The sequence below is a fragment of the Perissodus microlepis genome, chromosome 13 (genome assembly GCF_051167445.1).
Source record: "Perissodus microlepis isolate ML-2025 ecotype Zambia chromosome 13, ASM5116744v1, whole genome shotgun sequence".
NCBI classification, from domain to species: domain Eukaryota; kingdom Metazoa; phylum Chordata; class Actinopteri; order Cichliformes; family Cichlidae; genus Perissodus; species Perissodus microlepis.
Genome location: NC_140473.1, coordinates 8,223,184 through 8,245,516, shown reverse-complemented (window position 1 = coordinate 8,245,516; position 22,333 = coordinate 8,223,184). Strand labels below are relative to the sequence as shown.

The 22,333-nt window shown below is 40.8% G+C and overlaps 1 protein-coding gene across 1 annotated transcript in view; it reads left to right on the top strand.

Moving 5' to 3' along the window:
- cdh23 (cadherin-related 23) overlaps nt 1-22,333 on the top strand; it is a 201,307-nt gene that overhangs the window by 82,429 nt on the left and 96,545 nt on the right. Inside the window, exons 7-9 of the mRNA XM_084948030.1 lie at nt 4,736-4,930; nt 5,031-5,159; nt 8,736-8,814. Coding sequence (XP_084804156.1) covers nt 4,736-4,930; nt 5,031-5,159; nt 8,736-8,814 — 403 coding nt within the window. The remainder of the gene's footprint in view (nt 1-4,735; nt 4,931-5,030; nt 5,160-8,735; nt 8,815-22,333) is intronic.

The window sequence follows — 22,333 nt, the reverse complement described above, 5'->3', positions numbered from 1 at the left end:
GAGAAGGCAGGGCAAACACACCGTACGATAAAGCAGAGGCAAAGTTAAAAGCGAATGGGGACCCCCTTCTTTATTAGAAATGTCTCATGGTTGTTAGTGACAGGCCTTCAGTTTGATTTCCTCATCTGTATTCTCAGTCTTCCCCCGCCTTTTATCGCAGTCTGCGTTCTTTCAGTCTCCTTACAACTTGTAGTCTGTTTTTTCGTGTCACATTTATGACCTTCTTCATACTTTTGTCTTTGCAGAGTTGAGATGAAACACTGAAATAGTAAGTTTTCATTTGCTTTGGAGTAGGACTTACAATGGCACTGTTTAAGGTTTATTAATTGATATTAATTGGAAATCATTCCTAAGGAATTCTGCTGCCTATGTTAGTCAGAGGACTTCACTGAGGACATCAGAGGTGTTCAGCTAATCTTGGACTGTTCGATTTTTCAGAAACGGTCCCAGCACCGTCCTCTGGGTGTGCATGATAGGATGTGATCTGAAATATTTTGGTTAAGTGTGTCTTGCATAAGCTATTTATTCTCAAGGATTTGTCTCTGTCCCTGATAAGAATCCTTGGCTACTGCATACTGTGCACAACATGCTTGATAAGAAAGGTGATGTACCAAGAAATTCACCAGACGTATATTGATATTATATACATTATATGACTTTCTTTTAGCCACACTTCTACAGCCTAATTGACGTAATGCTGCACAGGCAACTGTCCAGCATCTATCTATCTGTAGAGGATCTCAGAGGTATTACTGAAGTGAGGACTACTTTCTTGGTCACTTGCCTTCCTTCCTTAAACTTTTACTGAGTTGGCTGAAAGGCCAAGTCAGAAAAGTGCTTCCTGATTTCTTCCTTTTCACAATGATGCCCACAAAGCTCCTGGGAAGTTTCATCGATGCCGCAGTTTCTCTCACTCTTTCATTGATCGGTGCTGCAGCATAATTGTATTTTGAAATTTTTTGGACTATAGAAATGTAAGGATACATTTTTTTGCTCTGTTATTGTACAGTAGGTACTGTAAAATCTATCAAACTGATTACAATAACACAGACAGCAATTAAAAATGTCTTTTTTTTTTCATTTTAAATATTAGTAGGAGTATTTAGTGGGAGCACTTTTGCATTTGAGTGTTTTTTATGTTCATTTTTTTATGCATTTTAGCATTACTGTGACACAAAATTAGTATTAGCTCTCAGTTAATATTTGAATTGTACCATAAACAGAATCGTCCTCCGTCTCTATCTTTCTATATATCTCTGCTGTATGTTTCTCCTTCTTTCATAAGTAGCAGCTCTCAGAGGGAGAAGAGTGATTCCCACAGTGCACTTCAGATAAGACACAGCAGGGAACTGTCTTCATCCCTCCTCAACCATCTCTCCACTTAACATTCTTCTTCCCAAGGAAATAGCCCCATTTATTCAAAAGCTGCAAAGCACTGTCAAGGCTTATATGCTGGAATATGTGCCGTGACAAACCAATTGGCTTTTGCTCTTTTGAAGGTATAGGTAGTGACACATACATGGTTCTCAACTAGCATTCAGTAGTATCCAGTTTAGCTGCCAGTGCTCACCCATTCTTTTGTCCTTGTTGTTTACTGTCTGTCTCATTTATGGAGAAATGATTGCGTAGTCTTGTAGGTTAATAAAACCAGAATTATTCACTGCCTTGTATTTTGCGCCTGGTCACTCACATCGACTTCACACGAGTCCAATCAATAGCCCAGTAGGAAGAGTACTGTGACCAATTGGAAAGGAGAAAAGTGCTAGTAGAAGACAGTATTGTGTAGTGGCTGCTTAGAGAATATTTCAGGCCGTGGAGCTCTCTTTAGTGTTGGACTGCTGGAATGCAGAGAAATCCATCAAGAGGAGCTGACGATCCAAGGAAACTCTTTAAATAGGTTGCTTTATTGTTTTGCTCTTAGTATTAAAATGCACCGTTTATGCAAACTGAGCAGTTTGACCTTCAGAGACTAAAGGGAAGCAAGAAGATAAGACTGAATAATGTGACTGGTTAATGCTCGCATTCAGTTTTCAGGCAGAGATTCCAAAATAATCGAATAGCGGCTCAGACACGAGCTTCACCCGCACACAGGCGAGCCCGCTAACCTGAGCAGCACCACACTGGCACACTGACACATTCTGCTGAGAGTTGGTCATCTGCACATCCCGGCAAAGCTTTGAACTGTTGTTGCTTGAAGTGCTTTGAATGCTGTGCCTCTGTCAAATCTGAGAGATCAAAACTGGCGCTGGCGTGTGCGCGCGTGTGTGTTTACATATACGAGCGCGTTGCGTTATTTACCGAACCTTGCGGCGTTTGACCCTGGCGGTGTTTATGAGTTATTGTTTCACAGGTTGCTGCGCAAAGAGAGATAGAAGGTGGCATGCTTCAGGGGAAGAAAAGGATACATCAGATCACATTCTTTATCCACACACACACACATTTAGATATCATCCTAACACTCTTCCTTTTTCCAAAAAGTGCCACACACACACACACACACACACACACACACACACATACATGCATTCACCCAACACTTAACCATCAAACTGCCTCCTTGACATCAAAGCAGAATTGATAATGTCGACATCCATTCCACACACACACACACACACGTTACATGCAACAATATTTAATTAATTCACCTAGAGTTTGATTGCGTATATTTTCATCCAATTAATTTGTTGCTGTGCTCGGGTGTCGCGCTGCAGGCTGTGGGGTACCTTTAGAGGTGTTTCCAATTTCCTCCTAAGCAGACAACTTGACAAACATATTAAATATATCAGAGAAATGCAGCTTAGATGTTTATTCAAATGCAGTTATTGTTGTGGGGGAGTGGATTAGTAACTCTGTTCCTTCACTCGGCAATTGTCAGCCAGGTTACACTCAAAGTGATGCAGCAGAGCTTCTCAGGGACCCAAAAAGAGAGAGCAGAGCATGGAAAGTGACTGAAAGCTGTCAGCTCTGGTTGTTGTTCTCAGTTTTTAAAAATTATTTTTTATTTTCATTTTTTTCTAACAAGAAATAGATTTTCTGCTCTTCCTTTTTCACTCTTATTGCCACAATGTCGTTCCCTGTAGTCAGAGCAACTGCACTAAAATAAATATAATGTTAACCCGAGGCCTCCGATTACATCTGAGCATTCACAACTTTCAGACATACTTAAAAAAAAAAAAAAAGTAAATTATATTAATTTTCACTACATAAATCTGAGAAATGATCCGGGACCCCGTCTGCATACATTGCACAACACAGCGAGGATTCCAGGGGTAAAAAACTTGCTCTGTTACTCTCGTTGACATTTGTTGCTCTCCTTAAATTCTCATATGGCAGTCTAGCTTAATGTGGTTGGACAGACCCGTTTGCGATACTGTTTATGTTTGCATGCAGAGACCACTGCGAGAGAGCAGAGCACACATTTTATTACACAAATTACAAATGCGTACACACATATGCCCACGCGAGGTCTGATTCTGCTCATGCTGTCTACCCCCTCCAACCCAGGTGTTCACACACAGTTACACAGTTTCATAGACTCTGACACACCACTATTTACACACACACACACACATGCAAATAGACTTCTACACTCCCCTGACACCAGTGCAGACAGACTGTGGGGTCAACTGCTCTCTTACTGTGTCACTTTAGCTCTGGCTCAGGGCCCAGCTCAGTTCAACACCATGACCTCCCCATGTGGTCACACTCTGCCCCTGCAATAGACAAGACCACACACACACGTAAACGTAGACACCCATACATACACACACATACACACACACACACTCTCTGGTCTGTGTCTACAGGTCTGGTAAACAGGAGGAGAGAGTAGAAGACCTGTGCAAGTGGCGTTTTTTTTTCTTTTTTAGTGGAATATCAGGATGTGTCCCATCCTCCTTCACGTCCTTTCCCCTCTGTACCTGTACACATTCTCATTTCTTATTAATCGTGCATGTATGTGTGGCTGTTTTGAGATAAAATTCCAATTAATGATGCCGTTGTTCCACAGACTTTTCGGGCTACCTGGAAAATGTGTCTTTATACAGCCTTCTCTTTTTTTAATTTAATTTTTTCTTTTGTTTGTTTGTTTTTTTTTATTTCACACATGACCCTCTGGTGTAGCATCTTGCAGCCTTTCTGGGCATTTCATATATCTTTGCTTTTAGCTTTTTGATACCCAAGACCATTTCTGTGGGCAACACAGATAGGCAATGCATATATTTACAGACAGCAAAGCGCAACAAATACTTTCTGTTGTAGGGATAGATGCATTATTGTAACAACAACAGTTTGCCTTACCAAGGCAAGTTGCTCTTTCACTTGCAAACAAGAGGGTTAAGTCTGCCTTGTGTGCCTGATCTCCACAGACAACTCAAAACAAACGTTGGGGTTATGGTTTCACATTCGCGTCAGTTTAGCTGTATTACTGAAATCATTGCTTTTATTCATCCAGATGGACTACAAATACTTTGTTATTAGATGTCATCATTCATGGGAAACGCTGCAGGGGATCAATCACAATCAAAACCAAATTGTTTTGGATAATAATAATTATTAATTAAGTTAAACTGCCATCTGTTGCTTTCGTAGTTAATAAAGCCTTCCTGTACCTGCTTCATTCTTTATTTTTCTCTGACTTTTAAATGTAATTATAGGAGATATCTTCCTGCATACACTTGGGTTGTTGTTTGTATATATTCACTTCTCTGTGTGTCTTCTTTGATGCGTCTTTCAGGACACAACGGTGGGCAGATCCATATTCATGGTAAACGCCTCCGATCCAGACCAAGGCACTGGGGGCAGTGTTCTCTTCTCCTTTCAGCCACCTTCTGCCTTTTTCGCCATTGATGGCGCCCGAGGCACTGTCACTGTGACCAGAGCTCTGGACTATGAGACGACGACAGCCTACCAGCTCACCGTCAACGCTACGGTCAGCACACATACAGTATCAAAACTTAGTCTCTGTTAGCAAAATTGCATTAGCGCTGTTAAATGTATACTGTTTGTTTTTGTTTTTTGTTTTCTGAAAGGATCAAGACAAAATCAGACCTCTGTCCCGGCTTGCCAGCTTGGCTATCACCATCACTGATGTCCAAGACATGGATCCCATTTTCACCAATCTGCCCTACAGTACCAACATACAGGAGGATGTTCCCCTGGTCAGTAATACAGTCCCACTTTACATCTCACCACCACAGTGTGTACCCTCTTCAAGCAGCTTTCGTCCTTTCTTTCTTTCCATCCTGCTCTGATGCCAGAACATTCAACTTATCTTTTACCTCATTTCTCATATCCTGCTCCTCCTGTCCCATGCTCATGTTGCTCTTTGATTATTCAGTAGGTGTATAGAACTCGTGCAAAGAAATATGATTAAAAACAAAGAGTTTCTAAAAGCAGAATGGGAGACTGAGCCTTTAGCTTTCAGGACCTTCTTCTGTGGAATCAGCTCCCAATCTGAATAGGATACAGATGGTTCGTACTTTTTAGGTTAGGCTTAAAATTCCCCCTTTTGATAAAGCTTATAGTAGGTCAGCTGACCATGAATCCTCCCCTAGTTAGGCTGTAACAGGTCTTGGCTGTGGGGGTTTCCCATGATGCAATGAGCATTTCTCCTTCACTCACCTCTATGTGTTTACAATTGAACTCACAGTGTGTCTTTTATCCTATCTCCCTCTCCTCACTGCCAAGTCTGGTTCTGCCAGAGGTTATTTCCTGTTAAAAGGGAGTTTTTTTCTTTCCCACTTTTGCCACGTGTTTGCTCAGAGGGGTCATTTGACTGTTGGGGTTTTCTCTGTATTATTTTTGGGGCCGTACCTTACATTATAAATTACCTTGAGGTGATTGTTGTTGTAATTTGGGCTCTATAAAAAAACTCTAATTGAATGACAGCATGATATTTCACATCTTATCGTCCTGAGCCTCCAACACTGGAAACCTACATGCACCCAAATTCAGTCCAGTGCCCCCATATACAGCACTGTGGTGGTTGAAGATGGTAATTACTGTTATAGATTTACAATCCTTATTCATAGATGCGAAGCCCCTGCCAAAGGTCACAAGGGCTACAGGATTCCCGGTCTTATGCGCTCATACTGTGGCATGTGTATGAAGTCTGGGTATAACATGAAGTACATTAGGGACTCAAAATGGCAGTAGCTTTGTTTCAGTTTCAAGTAGGTTTATAATGGGTATTTGATACACTAAATGTCTGTTTCTCTGTACACCATTATGTTCACTCTCCTGGCTCAGCTCTTAAACTCAGTTCCCAGGTGGCTAATGGTCCAGCTACTGATGTTTCCACTTGTAGAGAGAGAATTACACACAGGGGCATAACACTGTCCGTCCCCATTTTGGTTTCTCACTCTATCAGTTTTCGTTCTGTCTCGTCCCCAGTCTCTCACCCATATCAGCCCCCCGACTCACACAACAACCCGCACGTCCCTCGTTCCCAGCCTGAATGCGCTGTAGTAGAAATGTCAAGTGCTACATTTGCATGCATATTAACGGGGCGTGACGGAGTCGAAGCCCGGTGTCTCCCGGACTCTCTGATTCATCAACTGTCACCAGGAAGGTCACAATAGGAGGAAGGGGGGAGGTGTGAGGGTATGGAAAGAGAATAGGGTGTCGGGGTGGAATGAGAAAAAGGTGACCGGAGAGAAGAAAAAAAGCCAGGTATAAAGTTAGATGAGGGAATAAGAGGGAAGATTTTTTTTTTAAAAAGTCCAATTACATTGGATTGTAAAGTTAACATTAGTAAGTGGATTCCAGATCACAGCAGCTTGGAAGCTTTAATCCTCAGTAATACTGCCTCGGAGTGCCTCATCTCTTACCTCTAACAGTAGGGGGCAGTGTCTAATCCTATTACAGTTACAATGTAAGAGCAGGTCACGGCAGATGCACAGTCAAAATCAGAAATCTATTACTTAGCCCTGTTGACCCCACTACAGACACAGGATTACAACAGTGCTTAAAGCCAGACACATAAGTACAAGCCCGCAGCAGCACCACACTTATACACAAACACTCCTTCAATGACCTCATGTGGTATTCTGTGTCATTTCCATTATGCAGTGTTTGGTGGTGATAAGCCGAGGGCGTACAGTGACAGAATGAGTGTCAACTGTTCTCAAGGCCCTTGACATTTACACGTAGAGATATCAAACTTGGGTCCCTGTCATAGGTCATTTCTCAAAGGTGTAAGTGCGCACGCTCTGTTTCTACCTTTCCCTCTCTGGCGGCCTGTTTGTTTCTCTGTTTCTGTCTTTCTTTTATTCCTGGGCCAATCAAGCAGTCATCCAGGGAAAAGTTTGACAAAGGAGTAGAAGAAATGCTTTTTTTTTTTTTATTATTATTTTCAGATGAAATCACAGGGCAGGGTTTTTAGCTGTTATAGCTGTGAATCTGTGCTAGCACTGACGTTTAAGCCCCTTCTAGGACAAACGCAATTTGGCTGTCAACTCAATGAGGAGAAGGAGAGGAGGATGGGGGGGTAATGCACTGTATAGCTAGAAATGAAAGGATGAAAAGAGGGAGAAGAGGTTCAGTGTATACATGTTAGTGTGTGTCTGCATGTGTGTGCAGGAGGGGAGGGATTGTATCTTTGACGCTTGATTGAACATATTGCACTTGTGTGGACAGCTCGAGAATATTGCTCATATTACTTCAGCATCACTTCTCCACACTCACTTTCTCTCTTCCTCTCTTAGTATGTCCCTGCATCTTTCTCGTTTGTGTGTGTGTGTGGGTGTGTTTCCCCCTCCGTTTGTGATAGGTGCGAATCAGTCTCTCTAAAAGGCTTGTAATTGATTCTGCTGTAATTGGTCAATGACAGGAGATGCTTTGGCAGAAATGGAGCATAAACACGTCTTAGACACAATTTGCAGGATCAATGGGAGGCAGCCTGCTCGGGTGTGAGTGAGAGGGCTGAGATGGGAGTAAGGGAGGGAGGGAGGAGAGAAGGAAGGAAGTAAGGGAAGGTCTCTCAATCTCACACTGCAGCACAGGGGTTTTTAAGTACCACCGCTGCGTCTGATTGAGGCAAGAAGGCTGAGAAAGCTCAGCGGATCAAAGACTTTTCAAATAGCTTTCTGTCTTTCGTTTTGATTTTTTTTTCTCTTTTTTTCAGCTGTCACACTGTGGTTTTGTTGAGTAGCAGAGTCATTGACGCAGCAGGGGAACTTCGAAACAATGAAAGGAGAAATAAACCCCAATGAAATGCTAATAACACACATAAAGAAAAAATAGTTTGTGATTTCCCTGCACTTTTTACATTTTTTTCCACCCTCTCCATTGAAGAGATACAAAGGAGGATTGGAAATACGATACTGTTATGTTTTAAAATTTGATGGGCACGTCTTTGTGAGAGAGAAGTGGATATTTACGGTTTTGATATGCCTAGGAATATTCTGTTAGCTTGTTGATGCTTTGGTTACAGATATTTGATTCACCGGGATAAACTAAGGTATCCTGTCCTGATTTTGAAAAGAAGAAAAGAGAAAAGGAGATTTCAAACACGTTCAAGGCGTCTATCATCCTGTGTGCACATAGCAGAGGACAAAATAGCATGTAGTTGTATTTTATTTAGCAAAAACTGCTAACTGTGTCCCAAGGGTTTGATGTTATTCTTTTTTTCTCTGATTAAAGTGGAAACTACTTTTCAACAACTAAAAAATGTGTCTGTGAAGACTGCATGCAGCTTACAGGTTATATTTGTGCGTGCGTGTGTGTCTCTGCAGGGATACGAAGTGCGGAAGATAACAGCCATTGACCAGGATCTTGGTCGACCAAGAGGAATCGGCTACACCATCATCACAGGTCTGAGTCACATAATCGATCTGACATCCGCAGCACAGAGAGGGGAATCGATCACCTCTTATCATAATTCCGCAGTAATAATAGACAAGTCTCATCAAGCACAACAGTCAATAACAGCAGAGAGGAGCTCCTCAGAATTGGAGAATAGGCTTGGCTCTGAGCATTTATTAATCACTGTTTTGGTTCAGTTATGCAGAAGTCAGCTTTCATTTTGTGTTATCATTCTCAAGTTGGCTTGTGCCATCAAAACAGGATTATGATTTGTCAGCGTGACAAATTTTACCTTCGGCAGACGAGAAGGATGCCACGATTTTTCTGTTGTCGTCTCCGTTTGCGCTTTTTTTGGTTTTCTTTTCTTTAATTTTGTTTTAGATTTGAGATAAAGGGCCAAAACAAATGACCGCCATATTAAGCTCACTTCGGAAATCCCTGACTTGTGTTGGTGTTACTATATCTGAGAGCTTTACTTTGGAGTTGTACAGCTTGTATGGTGCTGATAAGGATGAAGCAGTGATCCTGCATTAAATACTCAGTTTTCTTACTTCTGCCAAGGATATGATGTTTATGCCTGCCAGTTGCTATGTCTGTCTGTCTGCCAGGAAGATATCTCACAAACTGAACTGACTTCATGAAAGTTGGTGGACAGATTGACCCTGGGGCAAGGTTGCTTAAAGTTAAACTTTGGTGTTGATCCGTATCTGGGATAGACAGGTATTTGTAATGACATGAATACTATATTCATCCTTCCGAGGCTCAAGGAATCAAATTAATATAAAGATTTCGTGAAATAATTATTGTTATGAGTACTAACGGGATGCAGCAAAAGCATTGCGTATTAACTCTGCACGCACTTTGTAACTTTGTGTCTTAATCTTTATGCGCCACTGCACCACTTTTCTCTGTAAAACTGGCTTCACATGCTTCGTAATCCTGTAAAACTCGTTGTTAAGCTTGCGCTAAAGGTGCAGATGGATATCTGGGAGAAGTTACAACAAGAGTAATATTGACTGACTATGTAACAGGATAAACTTTAAATGCACCCCAGTATTATGAATATAACTAGATTAAGTGAATGATTCAGCTGTCATGTTTACACCTGTGCCAATTTATCTTACAGTTAGCTCTTAATGCAGGAAGCATAACTCAGAACAGCTTAATGACATAATGATGACAATATCCTAAATTCCTCCTGCTGTAGTCAATCACTCTCTTTTTTAAGATGCTATTATTTTGTAACTACAACTCTTAATCAGTTTAAAAGAAAAGGTATTAATGAAAAGATTTGCTGGGATTAATTGCAATAAATTACCTTTTTAAGACTGAAGCTTCTGATAGAAGAATGGAAAAAAGCATGGAATTAATATAGAATTTAATTTCCTCTAAGTGGAATAAGTGGAAGCGAATATTAACATTAAATATAAATAACCCATACTTACAGTAATGTGCAAAAGTCTTGAATCACCACTCATTTCTTTATGTTTTACTTCAAAGTAGCAAGACTGTTGTTCAAGAGCTCGTGAGACGATACTTATCAAGACTTTCTGAACATCTTTCAAAGACTTTCTTTGGTTATTGCGAGAAAGGCTGAAGTATATCAAATTACACAGGAGAGAGGTGCAACAGTGAGTGTCTGCAGCCCTCTGTAAAACACGGTGGAGGCTCCGTCAAGGTTTAGGACTGCATATCTGCCAGTTCAGCTTGACGATGATCCCAAACACACTGCCGAATTCATTAAAAGCACGTTGACTGTCTAATATCGCTATAAATTGATGCACTTATCTCCTATTTTCCTATCAAATGATAAATAAATGACGGGCAGCTGAAGGCTTTTGCACAGTCCTGTGGCTTGAATGAATACTTAGTAATATTTATTGAGAGATATGTAATCATATTGCCCAGTATACCCAGCTAATCAACCTTTTTAATTTTCTCCAAATCAGTAGTCACTGTGACGCCATCTTGCTTGAGTCCATTTCCTTCTTTTAAACTTAAGCATGGTCATTTTAAGTTTCAACATTGCCCCAGGGTAATTGGCCTGGACAATGGTTTATAGAGTTAATTACTGGAAGGCAGACTTTTTTTTGTGCACATGGATACGAATGTATTTTCATGTACCAGAAAAGCAGAACTCATGGAAGTGGAGGCAGGCCAGATACAGACAGATCGAGAGTTGACTGCACATTAACTTAATGTTAGTGCTATTTGTTGATCGTATCTGAAGAGGATGGAAAACAAGTTTACCTGATGACTGTTCCATCAGTTTACCCTCAGCTGTTTCTTTTTTTCTCCTCATTGATGCACATTAACACCTGTTTTGACATGGGGGCGGTGAGCCACCTGTGCAATTTACAGAACCCTACATAACTTGTGAAGTGATCTAGCCGTGCTAATTGTGTTCATTTTTCTTTCTAATGTGTCAGATATTACAATTGACTCACAAAAGAGAATGCAGTAATTTTGACAGCACTATTATAAATTATTCTTGACTGTCACAAAGCTTCTGTGAGCGGCAAATAGTCAATTTAAATTATGATTTATATCTGAGTAATTGACCCAGTTGTGTTGCTTGTATGCATCACAGCCGCTGAACGTATCAGTCAGACTTGTGCGGCCTGTTTGAGAATACAAACCTGAATCATAGTTAATCAGGAGAGACATGAAGCATCTCTATTTCTATTAAGATAAAACACACAAACACTTTTGACTGTGTTGTCCATCCACTGCTGCAATGCTTCTTTAATACCCCTGCAGGGTGTTTATTTCAACCTCAATCAGTGTTTCAGTCCTGAAGGACGAACAATCCCTCAAAGATCCTTCAGGACTGAAACATTGATCTGCGTGGTGGAAAATAAACACCCATTGGGAGGATTACAACGGTCTGTGGACTGTATCCTTTAAACTCTGCTTGCCCCCTGTTGAGCCCAGAATGGCCAGGATGGAGGGACATCGGTGCCTCCACTATTGCCAGCTGGCTGATAAGGGCTGGCACCGCTTGATATGCTTGGCACACCATGGGAATTTGTGGTGATAAAGATATTCAGTCTTCTACCATCTGCTGAGTCACTGCGCAATCTCACAGCTGAACGAAGGAATTTGACCCTTTGTCCATGCATGTGCGCAGCCATGCATTATTTGTGAGTGTGTGCGCTTGATAGCTGTATGCTCAGGACAGAGAGGCCACTGCCCAGCCCACTTCTTTACTGAGCTCACCATAAACCTACTGCTCCCATTCAGTGCACACACCTACTCAGTCTTACTTACCGTCTGCTGCCACATGTTGTATTGTTGTGTGTGTTGTGCTTGTTGCAAAGTTGAGCTTGGCTGAGTTAAGCTCTGGAGGAGAAAAGCATTAAAAAGACATTAATTAGGTGGTGCGATGTATTCCCGGTCGTTGCAAAATCAAGAGTTATAGCACCGCACTAAGCCCTTATGGAGATGGAGTCTGTAGGCTTGATAAAATCATTATAAGTTTGATAGATAATGGAAGTTGAAGGGTGATGTAGTGCTAGGAGATAAAGGTGGGAGGGTAAGGTTATATGATGATGCATTTTGCATGGATATATGTGTGTGTAGCCTCTATATGTGTGTGCTTGTACATGCACGCTTACACATATGCCTCTGTCTATCTGCTCAGATTGGTGCGAGGGTGTGCTTGTTTGCAGACTTAAGTGTGACTCTGCATGACTCCTCTCTTGCCTTCCCGCTCCTCACCCCGAGTGTCCTCTGAGACTGCGGCTCACTCCTGCGGGACTCGTCTCATTAGTTCAGTAATTAAGATAAACGAGGTTTTAATTGCAGCTGTGATTCACGCTAATGATTGTGGGACTCAAGATGAGGATTTCCTCTCCCTCCTCCAATCAGAGGAGTGTATCTGGGATTTGATGTGTACATGAGATAGAATCACAGCAGCGCTCTGCCCGCAGTGTTGCAGTTGTTATTTTTTTGTTATGATGAAGGAGATTCAGGGTAGCGGTTCTGATGGTAAATCCCCGGTCCACAGGGTGAGACTTAGCCCTCTTATTGGACCTCTGACTCACTGCTCTCATTATATATCACTTTAGCAATAGCCGACTGCTGAACATCCACTGGATTTTTCCTGCTCTAAACATCTGTGTGTGTGGGGGGGGGTTTCTGACCCAAAATGCTCCAACAATTCTTCAATTACTGGAAATGAGAAAGAAAGGTTTTATCGCACACCTATGGTGGCTGTTGCCTTAAACAAACAAACATATTCATGTATACTCCTGACAGAGTTTTTGTTTTTTTAAGTGTGGCTAAAACACAATCTTTCTTCTGAGTTGATGGTCGGTAAATTACTTAATGCTCATCATTGTCAGTGGTACTAAAGTCGCTCCAAATATACAAGTTACTTTTTATTTCATGCATTTATTACTTAATGATGTTGATTCCTGCATATCTTAAATGGGGCGTGCAGTATAAGCATCAAAACAGCTTAAAAGCAGCTTAAAAGCAGCATTGACCATGCAATGTGCCTGCAAACAAGATTAAAAGACAATACTTAATTGACGTTGTAGTAATCATGTTAGCATGCTCCTTAATGCTGAGAGGCATGCTGAATTGAAATAAAATCAGTCCGGCATGCCTTTTTGCGATTATTGTATTTGTCATTTTTGCAAGGCTTTTTATTTGGGAAAGCTGTGCAGCAGATCCTTATTGATCACTCTTAGTGGTCCTTCTTCCTACTTATTCAGTCACACATCTGCCATGTAATAAAATTTAAATACACATTAAAAACCTTTTTTTAAAGAAAAGAATAATTAGTTAATGGTTTGATTGGGGAGAAGCTCAGTCATTCAGGAGTGACTAGGGAGTAGATCTGTGGCTCCTCCTCCTTGGGGTAGCTTGTGCTTCAGGTGTTTCTGTATGAAAACATTTGACCTCAGGATGGATGGTTGGATGGATACTTGGCACCCAGATGTCTTTGGAATCAAATATCTGCGTGCTTAGTCTTGTTTCACTGCTTGCTGTGACTCCAGTTCCTCTCAGGAATATCAGATTACATGTTCCCATGACAGTTCTCCTCTAACGCTAGCATCTCAACTTTGACTCCAGTTGTTAGATCTTTGGAAAGATTTGTCAGATTAATCCCTCTAAAAGATAAGATCATAACAGCTTTGCACCTCTGTCATCACTGAGATGATGCTCAGCTATGCTATCAAGCTACAGCAGAGCTAAAGAAGAAACTAAGCACATAAATAAATTGCGACTAAAAAGAAAGGTAAAGACCAAAGAATACACAAACCCGGGGTGTTTCTGACTGATGAGCTTCTACACCAATGAGCTTCTGCCATAGCATTTTATTACATTATTCACATCTATAGCATTACATCATAGCTTTTGGACAGCAACTCAAGCAATAAACAATCCCAAAACGTCAGCCATCATCTGCTCAAACCCATCCCTGAGGACGACAGGGGGTAAACACAGACAACACTAGTCAGTCTCAATGACACCCCCAATGACCTAAGGAACTATCACTCTAAAGCCCAGATGGACACATTTTAGCACAATGTCTACTCGCTACATGCTCATGTCTGTCTGCACACATATATGCTCGGACAGATCACCTACTTCACACTTACAGACAGATATTAAAGCACAGTATTCATCTTAAGAAATATAAAAAATACCCAATATTGACCTACTGAACATATTTTACCTGCTAAAAAGAACTTTCTGTCTTGCTTTCTGTGATTTCTATTATATAGGACTTGAGGCAAGCAGTCTTGCCCCAAAAATACTGCTGTCCGTTAGGATAAGAGTTAAGCTTGTGTAAAGTTTCTGTAGCCTCTCCTCTGCGCTGTAATGATAGTGTAAGAATAAGCAGAATAAAAGTCAGCCTTGCGTCTCACAGAACGAAAGGACATCCCCCAAGCCTTTCATATCAGCCTCTTGTTTATCTTTGTGTGCTTGGTTCTATCGCTTTTGTCACATGCAAGCACAACTAATCCCACTCTAAGCTCCTTCCATCGCTACACTTTTCTTTCCTTTTAGACCATTCTTCCTTTCTCATTGTAGCGTCGTCGTGCTGGGAAACTGCAGCAAAGATGTTATTTAATTTGCAGCTAAAGTAGTACAGATTTACAATATCATCACTGGGTATTTTGAAGTCTGTCAGGAACCTGAAGAGCAAGACCACATATTGCACGTACACATTTGCCTATGGACACAGAGACAGAACAGGTGTCCACTGTCCACTGCACTTAGTATTAGGGGGGCATCCTCTAGCCTGCCCTCAGCAAAGCGGTGTCACAGGTACGGCCATGCCATTTCCTGCCTGGACACACTGATAAGTTGTAAAGGCGATTATTTCCCGTTGTCTGTCTTTCCCCACATATCTTTATCTCTCAGTACTGCTACACCCTGATGCTCTGATTCCATGCGACTACTGCCTAACTTGTATCAGCAGACATGTTGTAATATGGACAAGCCTAATACCTGTTATTCTATGGGGAGCTCTTATTGTCACTGTCGCATCACGGGGATTTCTCCTGGTTTTCAATTAGACGCTCTGAGGCTCACCACAGCCCGATGCTATGTAATCTCTCAGGGAAGGCAGATAGTCTGCAGGACGCTGATTGTGACACAATCCCAGGACTAGTGAAGTCTAGTAGAGTGCAGCAATCAAATGCAATCACAGCCAAGTCCAGGCCTCACTTTGTTATGGTGTGATCAGCCTCAGCTTTACAGCAACTGAAATGTGAAGTCAATAATACTGATCATCTCCTTACGATGCAAAATCAGCTGCGTTGTGAGGACATGATGCTCACATCTGTGTGGATGTTATTCTGACATGTGCTAGCCAACTGGATGTGATGGAAGACCAAGGACACCCCGCATGGCAACAACCCTCCTCAAAGGCATCAGCCCCTGCTAGCAGAGCAATGCATCTTGAAAGAGCACAAAAACTGCACAGCTGTTCAAATGCTTTTCCACTATTGATCTCAGTTATTGGTCTGTATTTTAATTGTAATAAAAGGTCTATTTTGCTTTTGTTATATTTCCAGCATACACTGGAGGTTTATCAATTGCTGTTCTGTTCATTTACCCTTTGGATAGAGAGGACACTGCTGGCCTTAAGAAGTGATATTCTAAGTTATTGGCTTGTGAACAACAGCATTTCCCAATGTCAAATCCAATTTCCTCTTCTGCTGTCTTCTAACCCGCTGCTGTTTTGTACACTGTGCAAAAACTGACTTTGTGTTGTCTAGCACGCTGCAAAAAAATCAGATAATAGGGTAAATCAGTCTAGCCTAGTCTCACTGAGAGACACCGACAAGATTTTTCGCAAACATGCTGCTACGAATACACTTCAAATACACACACACTAGCGATAAGACCACACTGCCAGTTCAATACTCAGTTGAAAAGAGACTGTGACGTCTTGGGCTGACAGACCAAATCCAGGAATCAATAGCTGTAAGCCTAATTATTTTTCATGAGACCTGAAGATTGTGGATCGTGGATACATTTATCTGTGACCAGGATGAGAATTGTGTTGGTCTGAGGTTTAGTTTAGGTCAGTGGCATCTTGAGCTAAAGTCATTGGAGGAAGCACACAGAATGTTTTAATGCTGTTTGTTCCTAATAAATATGTAATAAAGTAGGATTTATGCCCTGTCCAAACTGCAGTTGGACACTCTCCCATTCCACCCACACACTTCCAACAATGGTCATGGGATGACTGTGTCTTCAATTATTTCTAACGTTACCAAACCAACAGTATTGTTGTTGGCAAGCAGGGTAGAGGTAAACTGTACTTCTCTTTCTCTTTCCGTTTGTTTGTTGTTGTTCTTACTTAGCTGTTAATTTCACTTTTCACACATAAGTCAATAAAAAACTAAGATATGAGAAAATGTTCAGCTGCAGGTAGAAGAGCCAAAAGCTTGGCCTGGTCATGTCACGTCGATGGGTGTGGGATCATGTGCAATGTCACAGAACAAGCAAATTTGACTAGTTCTTTTGGTAGAGGCACAAAAGGCTAACATCTCATTGGATTCACTAAGCACATTCAAAGATAAGTGGCTGCAAGTGCCTGTTGTAAAATCAAGTCAATAAGTACTGCTATGGAAAAAAATTCCACTGTTGATCAGCAATCCGCCCACTCGTTACTGGAAAAGCAGCATTTGTCTAAATGTTTAGAGCAGGGGTGTCAAACAAAAGGCCCGGGGGTCAGAATTGGCCTAGCAAAGACTCTGGTCTGGCCCATTTGAGAGCTTTGGAAAATGTGAAGGAGGGCATATATTTTAGACTTTTAACTATATTTTACTAAGTTTTCCTACTAATAAATACCTTCCCCATGCCCATTCATACTGCAGTGAAATAATAGATAAAGAATCAAATGACAGAAAAGTTCTTGTTTTTTCACTATCAACTATAGAACTTTATGAGATTTTATTGCTTGTTTTTTTTTTACAATGCGTTCAGAAAAAGGACCTTTTTTTGCAAAATACAAAAAAAAAAAATCTTATTTATAATTACAGCTGTCTGGGCAATGAGCTTTCAGTACTTTTTCCATAAGTTCACATTTATTACTTATCATTTAAGTCGTGCTGACAGATTTCTTTTATTTTCTACAGCAGTATGTTTTATTATGTACAAAAAGTGAGATGTGCTGCTGAATATACTGACAGAAATGGGAAGCCCACTTAAAATCAAAGTGGGCTGTATGTACATGAAAGTAAAGCTTAATTTATACATCTGTAGAATCTGTGCAGAGCATGCAACGTAGCCTAGCCAATGGCCAACACCATTAACAGCATTTACACAGGTTGCTGGCAATGAAGGGGACCCACGTCTCTGGAGCTGCACATCAGGTTACAGCATAAGTTAGGCTTTAGGGCTTCAGGTGGCAGGAAGGGTCAAAGCACAAAGACCGCTTACGTACATCTTACTAGCTGTGTCAACCTGAGTGATCTGTGGTTACAAACAGAAGTCGGTTTCATCTGCCACACATTCTCAGACAATACTTGTCCTTGAATCTTTTCTGAAGAAAAAAACTTTTGATGAAGCTAATTCATTTAGTATTCATGAAATGCAGCTTGTCTGCCAATGGCATTATCACTTCACATCGCAGACACACAGGAGCACATACATATGCACTAGTAGCTGTCATACACTAAAGGGTTTGTGTGAATGCACGGATGAGCACGTGCATAAGCAAATCAGTGTAAGTGAGAAGCTGTTCATTTAGATTTTGAAGCGAGTGTAGTTCGAAGACAATAACTAAAACCTCATCATTAATATGAATGCCTGTAGGCGTAATCCTTAAAAGTGACACTAATTTGTGTACATTTAGCAAAGTACACAAAATCTTAGCCCCGAGCCTCTAAGCACTGGCTGCTTGCCATATCACATTACTAGAATGTTCCAGCGCCCCCATGGTGTTGTCACCAACTAGAAAAAACAGTTGTCACTAGCTTAGTCATGGCGATTACACTCGGAGAAGTCCTGTTTCGGCTGTCCTCAAAAGCTCGAGTTTTGGAGAAAGTCATTGTTATCCACACGCCGCACGCCCGGTTGAACTCATCAGATCAGATCCTTTATATCTTCTGCTTCCAGGGCAATCCTCCCATAATAACTACGCGTGTAAGTTTTCCACTTTTGCAACTTAGAACACAGAAGTCGCCCAGAATCACTAGCCCGTTTTCCCCCCTGTGTCTACACTCGCTCCTTTGCTGTTTGTGAGGGAGTGAATTTCAATAACAAAACTGTTCTCAGGAAATAAGCCTTCACTCCATTGTTAATGATGCAAGGGTGTAAATGTGTTTGTCAATACATAATATGAGATCTACACTCGTGTTTTCCACCTATTCTTTGGTAATGCCGAGATTCTTCAAAAGTGGCAAATTATTTGGATTTCTTTTATTTTGTAATTGTAGCATTGGCCATTGAAGCTGTTGAGCACATTATAAATTCCCAGAAAATAAGAGCTGCTTGTGTGAGTTTGTGTGCGTCTCAGTGCCTGTGGGCATTTCTCGAGGTGTATGCGTGAGTGGATGAATTTGAGTGTGCAGGCCCACTCTAGACAAAATCATGCCATGCTTTCTCATTTTCCAGTCCAGTACTGTTGGTAATGTGAGAGCATGGCTAATCCCCTGGAGTCTCACATCACAGAGTCAAACTCTCCTGGTTAACACTAAATGCACTCTGACACACACACTCACACAAATCTTTGAATTTCTTCTTAGGAGTTCGGAATTGAAACAGCAAAATATTAACACGCACAAAACTCAAGTTCAAGTAACAAATTTGAATTTCAAAATTCAAATAAAGAGTTTATTGTTATTTGTGTATAATTTGGGTGCATGTGTATCTTTGAACAGCAATTTTCATCCGTTGGGGGTCTAATCACTATGTCCTAGCAGAGCACTGGAGAACACTTTGCATCAGCAATTAGATTATGATTATATTTTCTTTCTCAGTGGCACCTCTGAGTCACCCTGTGTAATTTCAGTCTGTCTCTCTGGTCAAGCTCAACACAACGGTGCCTAGGTGGAAGGCCCCTTCAATGGAACCTGAAGCAATGAGTCAAAGCCTCTTAACGGATGCATGCAGAGAGTACAACCAGCAGCCTGCTGTTATCTCTCAAATGTACATTACAGCACGGCACTCTAGAGCTTTTTGTAGATGCGCGTGTTTGTGTATGCACGATAGCCGCTCGGCCAGGTGAGCACCCAGTCGTCCGGGCAAGGGGCGGCTGTTGGAGAAGATTGGCATTCTAGTCAGGCCACTGAAGCTGACAAAGCAATTTAGAGGCAAGATGCCCACACTGAGTGGGTCTAAGTCCCTGATGCGCGTTACCCTCCCACCACCTCTAACAATTGTTGTCAACATCAACTTGCCTGCCTCTCCCATCAGGCAAAAAGAAATGTTGCAATGAATGTTGTGTCAGCTTAGTGTCACTAGTGCGTAACACAAAGTGGCAGTTTTTTTGTGTTTTTTTCCCCCCATGCACACTCTTACAACAACACACTACTATACTTCTCCTAACAAGATACTTGGGTCTAGCGGTTACTGCAGGATTATTACACTGATTACATGTGGCCTTTTTGCAATATTCTGTGTTATTGATCCTGTGTTTCATTGTCTTCCTGCTTCCGATAGTGGTCATTTTCAGTGTTCCACACCTATTAGGACTGTCGGCCAAAGAAAAATAAGAGCATCTGCCGTTTTAGCAAATGGCCCAAAATGATTGTTGGTCAAATTCATGTTGGGAATCATTTTGGTGACCATAGGAATTATTAATGCTGACCATGAGGAGCTGTTTCATACTGATGGTCTTTTGTTTCTTTGGTTTGTTTTAATCATAGCGATTGCCTCTAAAAAATTTGGGGGGTATTAAGTATTATATTTGACTTAAGGCAAATAAGCCACTAAGTCTAATGTTAGCCAACAGCTTGGAAAACATCAGACTTACTGGCTTATTGGCTCACTAGTCATTGTGCAGTTCATCAATAAGGTAGTCTCGAAGCTGAAGGATAGGGTTTATGATGGTTTTAATCCTTGTCAGCATCTTTATATTTCACTAGACAGACAGACAGATAGATAGATAGATAGATAGATAGATAGATAGATAGATAGATAGATAGATAGATAGATAGATAGATAGATAGATAGATAGATAGATAGATAGATAGATAGATAGATAGATAGATGCCACTTGTCATCAGTTACATAACTAAATTCATTATGTAGTCTGGATATGATCAGCAGTAGTTTCTGTGCCTTCTACATCCTACTCTCCACCTTTTGGCCTCAGTCCAGGCCAATTACCCCAAAGCTTTGCTCTCTTTGCTAGCTTGGCTCCTGTCCTCAATGTTCATTCTTCTGTAGTTTCCCTCCCTTCCATTCCAGACTAGATACAGGGCAATAATAGAGTGCCGACTGGGGAGTGGGGAACACAGGCATGGGTTAATCTGTTGACCCCTAGCCATTGTATACTATAGACTTACCATCTCAACGTGTTTCTCTGAAGTCTAGACCTCAGCTATTACTCTAACCTATCTGAAAGAGAATGTTTCTTAATCCCGCTCAAAGTGTAGCTCAAGGTTCACAGTGTTCTTACTTGTGAATGTAGGATTTCAGAAAAAGGGAAAATAGCATTTATCATGTCATATAGTTAAAGGAAGTTAGTTTAATCATGCAAAAGCTAACGAAAAGCAATCATGTCTCAAAATGTAAAGTGGTTTACCGTCACAATAAACTTTTCTTTTAATAATGGCAGTTGTTGTACACACACTGTCTTTTGCAGAGTAAAAGAAGTAATAGTTGGTAAGCTACAAAAACCATGACTGATTTATATTATTAGGACAAAGCCGGGGGATTAGCTACAACAAATTTCTGGACAGAACCTCAAATTGTATTTCAGACAGATCTGTTTAATTTTTACTGAATAGACCTTAAAGTAAATCCAGTATACATGTGTTTGTAATCTGCCAAAACTGGAGTAATGTTAGCCTTGAAACCAAATAAATTCAAGAGCTCATTTTTTATTTTTCTCTAGGCCCTCTCCTTCAGACACAACACTGATGTGTGCCACAAAACACCCTGCCATATGTGCAAAAGGCTTCAGTATCAACTATGGTGAAGTGTAACCACACCTGTAAATGTTTAGCTCTCGCTGTCATTGCCACCAAAAGAGTCCCTCTAAGTGTGCGTACTGCAGCAGGTGCTTCCAACCATCCACACAGGTGCAGACTGAACGATCTGTTTTCTGCATGGAAATAGCAAAAGAGCATCCTAAACAAATGCTTAAATGTCTTAATGCTATTGCAAATAACAAACAACATTAAATTTGACACAGGAGGCATGCACAGTCCAATCGTGTGAGTGTCTCTCGTTCAGAGTTGTGCCATACTGAAAGCGATACATGTTAAATGTTGTGGTGCTTAAGATTTCAATAACAAGTTTTAGTTAAATGTGACCTGTTTATGACGCTAGCATGTTCAAATTTAATTTTTGAATACAGGTCATTTAATGCAGGCCAGTTGTTGACTGAATTCTTACATGCATGAATTTGATACATGCAGTTCACTGATGGGGAAATGTTAAAATGAAATTTTAAAAATTTCCCCAAAACGGGCTAACAGGGACATTAGTAGTGTACGTACCTTAAACTATAGCTGGGATGTCGAGTCGTTTTACATCAAATGCCACATACAGCTTACATTAATCTCAAATAGACCAGACTAGTCAAACTCTCCTATCTCAGTATAAGCACGTTAAAATACACATTAAATGTCTCAGATATCTCAGTATAAGAAAAAGAAGTGCAATTTCAACAGTGCGACTTAGTTTTTCTACATTATGAAAAATACTGCTGTAGTAAAGGAAAGAAACCTATGGTGCATTATGTAAAACTTGTTAAAACCAATAAATAAATGTGTCCCAAAAAAATGAAAGAAATCTGTCAGCATGACTTAAATTCTACGACCTAAATTGTGTAATATAATTCACAATGAAAATTTTTCTTAATTCAGAATTTAACTTTTTTTTT